This window comes from Pteropus vampyrus, unplaced genomic scaffold, assembly GCF_000151845.1.
Source record: "Pteropus vampyrus isolate Shadow unplaced genomic scaffold, Pvam_2.0 Scaffold336, whole genome shotgun sequence".
Taxonomy (NCBI): domain Eukaryota; kingdom Metazoa; phylum Chordata; class Mammalia; order Chiroptera; family Pteropodidae; genus Pteropus; species Pteropus vampyrus.
In genome coordinates this window covers 1,417,256-1,429,486 of record NW_011889117.1, presented here as the reverse complement: position 1 = coordinate 1,429,486, position 12,231 = coordinate 1,417,256, and the positions used below count along the sequence as shown (strand labels likewise).

Sequence of the window (12,231 nt, the reverse complement as noted above, 5' to 3'; positions counted from 1 at the left end):
AAAATGTTAAAAGGTCATTTAAATGTCAATGGAAGTTCTTAAAGGGAGTACAACAAATTACCTTAACCTGTGCTCGAAAGAGTAGCACAAAAGACAATCTTTCCCATTCAACTCAAACTTGAATAGCTAAATGGCTATTTGGGTTATATCCATAAATTAGTCACATTAAAGTTATAGAAAGTGTTATTAATGCACTGGAACCACATTTTTTTATTTTATTTTATATAAATGCTTAAAAGGTGAGGCTGCCTTTCCTTTGATACTCTTATAAAAAATTTAGTGAAATTAAAACTCATCCAAGTTCTCTAAATCCATTTATCGACAGCACTATGAATTATTTTTTTAAACCTCTATTTTGCTACAATTTATAATAGGTGCTATTTTTCTGAAATAAATTTTTCATTTGCCCTCAATCTGGTAAGGGAGCTCAATAAGCAAATATATAGTATAAACAAATAATAGGAATATTATGTATTTATATATGATAGAGTTAAGAAAATAAATTTGAGCAGAACCACAAAGTAGAATTTTAACTTTTGACCTTAAATTCACTTATCAATCTTTCACATCAACTTTGTAAAAACATAAATCTGACTGATTGCTCTTTGTGAAAAACTTCCCATCTCCCTTAGCACTGATCTTTTTGCAGCCCTGACACACCTGAAGAAGATGACCCACTTCCATTAATTCTCATGACTCCTCCCTTCGCAGTAGTGGCTTTGGGGATATAAAGGGAAGTCTTGTGCATTTTCTTTCTTTATGCTTCTTGTTCATGTTTTCTCCTGAAAGGGCCCTTTTCTACCTCTCTACATTTAAATAATAGCAATGCTTTAAGCACCACCTCCTTTCACAGCAACTCTAGCCAAATACTGATCTCTTTTTCCTAACCAAAGTTATCTTCTCTTGCCATTACCATATACCATGGCATTTATTTTTTACACTTGTCTATGCCTTCCTCGATTCTAGAAAGATGTTGAAGCAGCTGACAATAAAAACAAATACTATAACTGATCTATTAACAGAATAAAAAATACAATGTCATTAAAGGGATTTGTGCAAAAAACTTAGTTATCCAGTTTCTAGCATCAAAAGAAAACAATGAATTATGAAGGACACTTGATTCTATTCAACTTGGCACTTTATTATTATCTTATGCTCTCCACTTGTCTCATAGTTAATGATATATCTGCTAAATATGACTTTTATTCATTATTCATGGTGTTTGTTTTTATTAAGCTAATTTTGCCCTGAAATTGTGCATTCTCAAAATTTTTAAATCCAAGATTTAAAACTTTAAAATGGCTGAGGATCATGTCTTCTTGAGGTGTATTCTGGCATTTATTAAACATTTTTCTTACTGTAATAATTATGATAGCAAGTAAGATAGGTAACTTATGCAAAAAAAAAAAAATCTAAAAGAATATAAACCTAAATCTAAAGGAATAATATTTATCTCTCAAGGACTGAGATAAGAACCCCTCACTTTATTATTTTACTGTTTTTAAAAATAAACAGCATATATATAGTATTTACCTAATCCGAAAATTATTTTGTAAAAGATTGTTCCAATTAAATGTTTCAACATTAAGCTGCTCCCCAAAAAGAAAAGCCCTAAGAAGCCTGACCCAATTAAGTCAGTTAATCGGGCTAGTTTGAGGATGGGGAAAGGGGAAACAATTAGAATCTGGCTTTAGCAAAAAAATATTACTATCTTTCATTGGGAATCAGACATTACTAAGGAAAAAGACTGTAGTTAGTAAAGAAATTCCCCAAAATAAATTCTAAGATCCTGTCACCTTAAGAAAGTGTTACTTTTATATAATTCAATCACTTTTAGGTTTTGAGGATAATAATAATATGGTTTTTGGCCTAATATTCATAATCCGGAGGTGTTATAGAACTTAAAATAATAGAGAATAATTGCTCTATAATCAATAAATACCATTAAATTTAAGGGAGAGAGACTGGGGTTTCTCTGTGATAAGACACACATATATCCGAAGAAAATCCAGGGATTCACCCTAAGTAGTGCAAATAGTTCATATATGAAGACCTACAAAGAGACTATATGGTGCCAGACTGTAAGGTCTTAGCCCAAGCTAAAGAAATTCTATACCACAGTCAAAGAAATGCAATATCAGGTAGCATGTTAAGAATATTAATCTGAAAGTAATATATTTTGTTTTATGGTTAGAGAAAGAAACAAAGACAGAGATATTAGTTAACTAACAACAGCAACCAAAAAATTTAAAGACATTGCTCCGAAAAAGATATACGAATGGCAATAAGCACATGAAAAGACGCTCAACATCATTAATCATCTGAGAAATGCAAATCAAACCCACAAGGAGATACCACTTCAAACCCACTAGGACGTCTGTAATCAAAAAGCAAATAACAAGCATTAGCAAGGATGTGGAGAAACTGAAATATTCAAACATGGCAGGTAAGAAAGTAAAATGATACAGGATGCTTTGAAAAATAATTTGGAATTCCTCACAATGCTAAACATGGATACTATATGACCCAGCTATTCCACTCCTAGGATATACTCAAAAGAACTGAAAACACGGCTTCGGAAAAAATTGTACATAAATGTTTCATAGTATTATTCATAATAGTTGAAAAGTGTAAATAACCCAAATACCCATCAGCTGATAAATGGATAAATAAAATGTGGTATGTGTTTACATGAAATATTATTTGGCGATAAAAAGAAATGAAATGCTAACACATGCTACACAAAAAAAACTGAAATAAAAATGTACATTTTACATATTTACATTCTATTTGTTCATTCAAGCAAATGTTAATTCGCATCTGATAAGTAACAGACACTAAATTTTTCTTAAGATTATTTTTTATGTTAGGGGGGAAAAGTAAAGTAGTAGATCTTTTTAAGACTTACCAGTGATCTGAAGTTGTGATTTCATGGTCAGGCTACCCATTGAATCAAGCTCTAATCCACTGTCAGACATATCATCAACAGGATAGCAAACCTGAACATGGCAAAGGAGACACATAAACATCAAAAATTCCCATTAAAAAAAAAGTAAATACTGCTAACCAGACCATTTCCACATCCCACTGAAGGCCACATAATAACCAGTGGCCTTCACATTGCTAAATATAACTTTCAATTCTAGTATTCATCTTGCCTAACCTATCAGCAAAATCTGACATGGTCGATCAAACCTTCTTCTGAGGTTTACTTTCTACCCTTGAATTCTCAAGACACATTCTCTAGGTTTGCGTCCTGTCTTACTGATTATTCCTTCTTAGACTCCTCTGACAATTCCTTTTCTTCTTTGCACTCTTTTAATGTTGGAGTATCCTAGGTTCTTTCTTATCTCTCTGTATGCATTCCCTCAAAAATGTCATCTAGTGGTAAATATTATCTGTATATCCAAAGTCCCAACTTTATATTTCTATCCCAGACTTCACTCTTCACTTGGGTATCTAAAAGACATCGCAAAGTTAACATATCCAAAAATGAACTCCTTATCTTCCCTGTAAATTATCTCAGTTGATGACAATTCCATCCTTTCAGATGTTCAGGCCAAAGATCTTGGAGTCATCCTTGACTCCCTTCTTTTGTTATTTCCCTTCCAGTCTCTGGCAAATTCTGTTGTCTCTATTTACAAAACATATCCAGAATCTAACCATTTCTCACTACCTCCACCACCAATTTGTTCAGAGCCTTCTCTGACACCCATCTTTTTCCTAGATTTTGCCTCTCTCCTTGATTACTGCAAAAATCTAGCAGAGATCTCCGTTTCTACCCTCATCTAGCCTCAGTGCCAATTCTCAACACAACCAGGATGATGACTCATTTAAAATATTCAAAACCCAAAAAGGATTCCCATTTTACACAGAGTAAAAGCCTAATTCCATACAATGACCTACAAGACCTGATATGATGCATGCTTCCCCTAATCTCAACTACCTGGTCTTACTGTCTTCTGTTTTTCTGTACTCAGACATCTACTTCCTTATAATTCTAGCATGTTCTAGCCTTAGGGACCTTTATTCTATTTGTTCTCTTGACAATTTTACAGTCTGTTCCACCTATCCTGGTCATTTTTTTCTTCTATAAAATATAATCACCTTCTGACAAAGTATATAATTCATTGCTTTTGACTCTCTTGGCTAGAACATAAACTCCACGTGAGCAGGGATTTTGTTTTGTTCACTGATGAAATTCTGATGCCCAAAACAGTGCCTGACACATAGCAAACAAATATCTGTTCAAGGAAATGAATGAAAAAATGGCTAATTATACTAACTAAAAAACTGTAGGTAACATTATCTTGTTCCATCCCTAATCATAGAAGAGTTAATCACCAGATGAAAACAGCATGATTCATTAACAAAGATTTTATAACAAAGCAGGTACACTTGGGCTTGATTCCTGGCTCAACACTTACTTATTATATGATACTGAGTTATATAGCCTCCTTGGGTCCCGGTATCCTGTCAGAAAAATAGGGATAACACTACCTCTACCTCACAATTGTTATAAAGACTGAATGACTGTATGTGTGTGGGGGGTGGGGGGGGAGGGAGCTCTGTAAATGTTGTTATTTATCATTAATAGTATATGAATTAAACTAAATATGTTTTTAAAATAATCTATTCTTAGGCTTTTGGAGACTAGATAAAAATATTAACAACATTTTGAGTAGATCAAGGTAAAGATTAAAGTCAAACAAAATACAAAAATAAAAAGGCAAACAAAATATCTTTAAACTGTAAATACTGCCTTGAGTTTTTATACAAAATTAGGCTTCTGTTAAAATTTTTAAATATAAAACAATTCTGATCTTCTCAAATCTGCCAAAATGAAATGAAACAATAATTCTTACTGAGATGAACTGTATAAAATTCAGTGTTTTATTCCTTGACTTATACATGAAAATGCACAAAGCTAAATTTTTGGCCTTAATATGCTGATAATTTTTAACTACTTATACATATTTGTTTTAATCAAAATTATTTTAAATTCTTTAAAGAAATAAAAATTACCATTTGTATAATAGTAAAAAAGAAAAACTACAGATATAACCTAAATATCAACTGGCAACCAGTTATATAAATCACATATTCATATTACAGAAGAGAATACTATGGAGGCATTAAAACAAACTTATTGACTGAAATCGAATGATCCCATGAACTTTTTTTAAAGTTACAAAATACATACAATATGATGTATATATATACAAACAAAAACAAACTATATAGTTCTATAGGTACACAGACTTACAAATAAATGTAGAAAAAGTATATATCCCATACTGGTTAACAGTGGTTTCCTTCAGGGAGGAGGGAGGTCTATGTACTAAAGAATGTGATTATGGGGAACTTTGGTTTTATATGTATTGTTAGAGGTTTTTAAAAGAAAATGTGTATCATTGATGACTTGTACAATTTAAAAACCAGGCAAGACAATGTATGGTGTCAGGGGGTACCAGGCTTTATCGGGGGAATCACTTCATACATTATATAAATGTTTAAATACTATGCTGTACATCCGAAATTAATATACTATTGAATGTCAACAGTGATTAATTTTTTTTAATTTAAAAAAACAAAACAAATGAAGAATTTAAAAATATCAGAATGAAAAAAGAAAAAACAGGCAAGACAAAGTAGATAGAATAGAAACTAAATACTTCAAGTCCCATATTCTCCCCTGAGCTCCAGACTCTTAGGTCTGACTATTATTTACAACTGCCTACATAGTAAAAATGACTAAATCAAAACTCTCTGTACCTGGGCATACTCACCCTAGCCTCAACAGCACCATAATTCATTCAGTTGCTCAAGCCAAAGATACATTCATTATCTTTCCCTCACTAACATGTTCTTAAGATTCTACTTATAAAATATACCCCTACTATAAACCTTAAAATATATACCTACTTTTTCTTCTCTTCTTAACCATGTTATTCCAAGCCACAAACATCTATCCCTTCCCAAACAAATTTCTACAAGTCATTCATTAGACTGGTCTCCCTGCCTTTCCACTTGCTCCCAGCTCTGGCTCCCACCATCCAGTCTCCATATGGAAACCAGGGTACTCTTTTAAAAATGAAAGTTGAATCATGCTCTACTCTGTTTAAACACCCAATAATTTCCTATCTCACTTAAAATAGAATCCAAACTTCTTATCTTGGATTACAGAAGATCCCCTCCAGTCTACCCATGACTGACTCTGACTTTACCTTATGTCATTCTCCTCCTCACCCACTACAAATCTGAGTTTATTTCTATTTCTCAAAAACACTACGGTCATTCTACCCTTAGAGCCTTTGCACTAAGTGTTCCTTCTGCTAGGATGCTTTTTCCTCTACCTTTAAAAGCTAACACTTCTTATATTCCAGCCTCAAGCTAAATATCATCTCCTCAGAGAGATTTGTTCTTACTATTCAATCTAAAGTAGCCATCCTACTACTTTATATCACATCACTGAAAATTTTTCTGATTTGTTTAAGAACTGTAAGGTCCACGAAAGTAGGGACCTTGTCTACCATATCAAACAGTGCCTGGAATATTTTGTGTTTTTTTTCTTAAAGTCCACAACTTATATTAAGATTCACTATTTGTGTTGTACAATTCTTTGTGTTGTATGGGTTTGACAAATGCATAATGCCATGAATCCATCATTAGAGTATCACACAGAAAGATCTCACCACTCTAAAAACTCCCTATGCTTCACCTATTCATCCCTCTCCCCTCACTCAGAACCCCTGGCAGCCACGGATCTTTTTACTGTCTCTTGTAGTTTTACCTCTTCTAGAATGTCAGGTAGGTGGAAACATACAATTTGGAGCTTTTTCAGACTAGCTTCTTTCACTCCAAAATATGGTTAAAGATTCCTCCATATCTTATCATGGCCTGACTGCTTTTTAAAAAAAAATTGCTGAATAACATCCCATTGTGTTTGTATCATAGTTTATCCATTCACCTATTGAAGGACATCCTGGTTGCTTTTAGTTTTGGGCAATTATGAAAAAAGCTGCTATAAATATGCATGTGCATGTTACTTATGAACATAAGTTTTTAACTCAATTGGGTAAATAGGAATATAACTGCTGGATAATAGCCTATATTTTAGCTCTGTAAGAAGCTGCCAAATGGTACTCCAACCAAAGTGGTTGTACCATTTTGCATTCCTTCTAGGACTGAAGGAGAGAACTCCTATTACTCCATATCCTCGCCAGCATTTAGTATTGTTAACTTTTTGGTATTTGCCAGTTTAATAAGTATACAGTGCTATTTCACTGATGGTTAATTTGCAATTCCCCTACAACATATGATGTTCAGTATCCTTCCTTATGCTTATTTGCATGTATATTGTTTAGTGAGAAATCTGTTCAGATCTTTTACTCACTTTCTGTTTTCTTATCGTTGCATTTTATATCTGTATCTTTTAGATACAAGTCCTATAATGTGTTTCACAAACATTTTCTTGCAGCCTGTGGTTTCTCTTTTCATTCTCTTAACAGCGTAAAGGTTCTGGTCACCAATTTTAACTTGGGTATGTGTGCGTGGATGAGAGGTTTCCCCACACCAAAGAGCAATTCTCCAACACCAGCTGGGTGTCCTACAATTTAACTCAATTCTGACACTCTCTACCTGGAGACAGTTATCAGAATCCACAGTCCTATAAGACTGCCCACTCCAACTCCACTGCAGACACCAGTCGTCAAATCCAGGTTGTCACCTATGCTTTTGACCAGCCAGCTACAGACTGGAGATTCCAACGACTTCGTCTTTAGATCTTATTAATTTGCTAGAGCGGCTCACAAAACTCAGAGGAACATTTTACTTACAAGGGATAAGAGTTAGGGGCACACAATAGATATACTGAAAAGACTGGAAAGGAAGAGGCTAGAGAAGTAGACACTGAGGGGAATAAGGGTTTTGAAAAACTCCTGGACATTATGGAGAATCTAGAAAACCATGGATATGCCCAGAGTTGGATGCATGCTCAGAAAAGATCTGAGAAAACCCTGGCTCTTATCTTTGGTTGACGATCAGGCTCCGAACAAACAGAAAGTGAAAACTAAGGCACAATTTTAAACTGCTGGATGAAGTATAGGAGTGCCTTAACACAGAGCCAATCTGCAAACACTGGGAGGGTTAGGAATTATTTTGGGGGCGTTCTAAGAGTTTAATGATATCTATCAAATCACTAGCTAACTACTAACCTAACAGAATAGACTTTTCAGTGCCCTTACATGATAAGGAAAACAAGCTACATAAAATTAGTTTGGAAAAGTCATCAAACAAACAACCACAACAAGCAGCAATAAGAAACCAAGAGGCGAGGAAAGAATCTGATTTCCAGAACTGCCATATTGTAACATTCCAAATGTTCGGTTTTTATACCAGCAAACCGAATTCAATAGCACAGGGGTCCCCAACCCCTGGGCCACGGACCAGTATCTGTACATGGCCTGTTAGGAATTAGGCTGCACAGCAGGAGGTGAGCGGTCGGCAAGCAAGCAAAGCTTCATCTGTATTTGCAGCCACTCTCCAGCGCTAGCATCACTGCTTCAGGTCTACTCAGATCACCAGGCATTAGATTCTCATAGGAGCACGAACCCTAACGTGAACTGCGCACGAGAGGGATCTAGGTTACGCAATCCTTATGAGAATCTAATGCCTCGTGATGAGGTGCAGCTGAGGCAGTGATACCAGCACTGGGGAGTGGCTATAAAGACAGATTAACAGCAGAGAGGTTTGACTGCATAGAGACCATAATAAATCAACTGCTTGCAGACTCATATCAAAATCCTATCAGTGACTGGCAAGTGACAATTAGCTGCTAGTGGCTTTATGGTAACAGGCTTTATAGTGACTAGAGAGTTGATGTACTTCAACTATATGTCAATTAAGCTGCACCTGGTGGCAGACTTTAAGTTAGAATCTGACACTTATTTTCGTCTGCAAGTGGCCTGCTCATTATTTTATTTATGACTTCTGTCCACACCTCTTTCCCACAATGCACACTTGCCTCAGTCAGTTTTGGTAAGCCCACAAGCCAACTCCAGTCAAAATGAGTAAAAAATAAAAGTCACTAGAGAGCTTCTTTGAAAAGGGGGAAAGACAAAATGATGAGACAGCAGAAGACTCTAAGACTGCCAACAAAAAGAAAGCTGTATTTAAAAGAAAATACCAAGAGTCCTACTTAAATTACAGGTTCATTGCAACAGGTGATTCACATTCTCCAAGCCTGCTTCGTATAATATGTAGCAAGCAGCTATCCGACAAAGCCATGAAACCTTCAAAACTGCTTTACCACATGGAGACCAAGTACCCTGCATTAAAAGACAAGCCTTTGGAGTTTTTCAAAAGAAAAAAAAAGTGAACACGAAGAACAGAAGCAATTACTTAAGGCCACCATTCATCAAATATGTCTGAACTAAGAGCATCATTCTTAGCGACTAAGCACATTGCTAAAGCTAAGCCCTTTACTATTGGTGAAGAGTTGATTCTGCCGGCTAAGGACATTTGCCGTGAACTTTGAGAAGCTGAAGTTCAAAAGGTGGCATGTGTTCCTCCTTCAGCTACCACTATAACTAGACAAATTGATGAAATAGCAGAGGATATTGAGGCACAACTGTTAGGATTAATGAGTCACAATGGTATGCAATCCAGGTCGACGAGTCTACTGATGCTGACAACAAAGCAACAATGCTTGTTTTTCTGAGATCTATTTTTCAGGAGGATGTGCATGAGGATATGTTATGTGTACTTTTGTTGTCAACCAACACCACGGATGCAGATCTATCCAAGTCTTTGAATGATTACATATCAAGAAAACTGAATTGGTCATTTTGTGTCAGGATATGCATGGACGGAGCAGCTGCCATGACTGGATGGCTTTCCAGTTTCACTACTCAGATCAAAGAGGTCGCTTCTGAATGTGAGTCTACGCATTGTGTCATCCATAGAGAAATGCTAGCTAGCTGAAAAATGTCACCTGGACTTAACAGCGTTTTGCAGGATATAATTAAAATTATCAAGAAGAATTGGAAAATCTAAATAGATCTATCGGCAGTATGGAAATTGAAACAATCATCAAAAACCTACCAAAAAGTAAAAGTCCAGCACAAGATGGCTTCACCAGTGAATTCTACCTAACATTCGAGAAAGATTTAATACCTATTCTCCTCAAACTCTTCCAAAAAATCTAAGAGGAGGCAATACTTCCTAACTCATTTTATGAGGCTATTTTACCTTGACACCAAAACCTGGTAAAGATAACACACAAAAAAATTATCAACCACATTAAAGTACATGCCTAGAACTCAAGTCTGTTCGCACACCTCTGTGAGGAGATGGACACAGAGCACACAGGTCTTCTCTCATACACAGAACTGAGATGGCTTTCTAAAGGAAGATCACTAGCCAGAGTTACGAGAGCCAGAGATTTCTTTTAGAAAAAGTCACCACTGGCAGCATATTTCAGTGACACAGAATGGTCGCAAAACTTGCTTACTTGTGTGACACATTTAACTTGCTTAACGAACTCAACCTGTCACTTCAGGGGAGAATGACAACTGTGTTCAAGTCGGCAGATATAGTGGCTGTATTCAAAGCCACTATATGGAGGCGACGAGTTAATACTGGGATTTTTGACAAATTTCAAACATTAGCTGAGATTTTGAAAGAGACTGAGCCAGGGCGTTCTTTCTTCCAGTTGGTGCATGATCACCTATCTCAGCTTTCAAGAGACCCCAACCACAAAAGACCCCAACCACAAAAGACCCCTAAACTGGAAAGGAATGGATCTACGATCCATTTGTAATAAGCCAGCTGAATCAACTTTGTCCGTGCTAGATAATGATCAACTGCTTGAGAATGCAAATGACAGTGGCCTTAAAAGTATATTCGAGACGTCAAATCTCCCTACGTTCTGGATCAAAGTCAAGGCAGAATATCTTAAGACTGCCACAAAAGCACAGAAAAGCCTTTTTCCATTTCCAACATCCTATCTTTATGAAGCAAGATTTAAGCAACATACTTTGGCTCTCACTGTCTCTCATCACCCCCAGAAAGGACCAACAAGCTTAGGGCTCCCACTGATTCTGCACTACGGTGAATTGTATAATTATTTTAATGTAATAAGAATAGAAATAAGTGCACAATAAATGTAATGTGCTTGAATCATTCCCAAACCATCCCCACCATCCCCTCCACCTGTCTGTGTAAAAACTGTCTTCCATGAAACCAGTCCTTGGTATCAAAAAGGTTGGGGACCACTGCAATAGCACATTAAAAGGATTAATACACCATGACCACATAGAATTACTCAATGAGATACAAGGATGGTGTAACCTCAGAACCAGCTCAAACTGATCCTATCTCTTGTTTCTAACAAGCTACTGAGTTGCTTTTCAGAGACAAGAGACCAAAACTGCATCTCATGCAGCTGAAGTATGGGCAGAGAACTCTGACCTCCAGCTGAACTCAAAACAAAATCTCACCCCCACCCCCCCCAAACCCTTACCTCCTACCATGAATCAAAGGACCAGGACATGACCAGAACCTGAACACTGGTACCCTTTCAGAAGTAAAGGGTCTATTGTCCAGAAAGATACAGTGCTGAAACCCTTTACCACATCTTACCATAAGTGGCCAGTTCCAAAGCTCTCCAATCAAAACCTGCCCCACTGTAAAAGTGGAAATTCTCCAGTTTCAGGGAAGTGGTATCTCCAGGCACTAGCCACTAGGGAGAGCATAACTCAGTTACAGGGAGGTGATATCTCTGGGCGCCAGCCCCAGGGAGAAGCGCAACATTCCAAGGTAAAGATGATAAAACTGTCTATTAGGCCCTGTTTGCTAAGAGTTCCCCCGAATACATTTATCTGTGTACAAAAAGTTGACTAACTTCTGCTTCTTGTAATCTGTTCATTCAAAGATGTAGTAAAAAAATCTTATAAGCGGCCTGCTTGGGAAGCTCAGGGCTGATCTCCTCTAACCCTGCGTGGTAGAGAGTCAGTCGCCAGCCGGCTAATAAAGGCTCATAATTAATCTCAATTGGCTCCGTGGGTCTCAGAATCATTCGCGCCATAACACCACCAGTGCTTCCACATACCAGCCTGTTTCTAAACCTTTAAAACTTGCCCCAAACCCTGGATTGGGGAAACAGATTTGAGCCTTGCTTCCTGTCTCCATGCAGGTCGACTTAGCAGTAAAACATTTTTCTTTTCTCAA

At 36.5% G+C, this 12,231-nt stretch overlaps 1 protein-coding gene across 2 annotated transcripts in view; it reads right to left on the bottom strand.

Annotated features, from left to right (window-relative positions):
* The window catches only part of ITCH (itchy E3 ubiquitin protein ligase), a 149,355-nt gene that overhangs the window by 69,812 nt on the left and 67,312 nt on the right, over positions 1-12,231 (bottom strand). For both annotated transcript variants that reach the window (XM_023522193.1, XM_011378287.2), the window contains exon 3: positions 2,909-2,999. In XM_023522193.1, coding sequence (XP_023377961.1) covers positions 2,909-2,978 — 70 coding nt within the window. In that variant the 5' untranslated portion in view covers positions 2,979-2,999. The remainder of the gene's footprint in view (positions 1-2,908; positions 3,000-12,231) is intronic.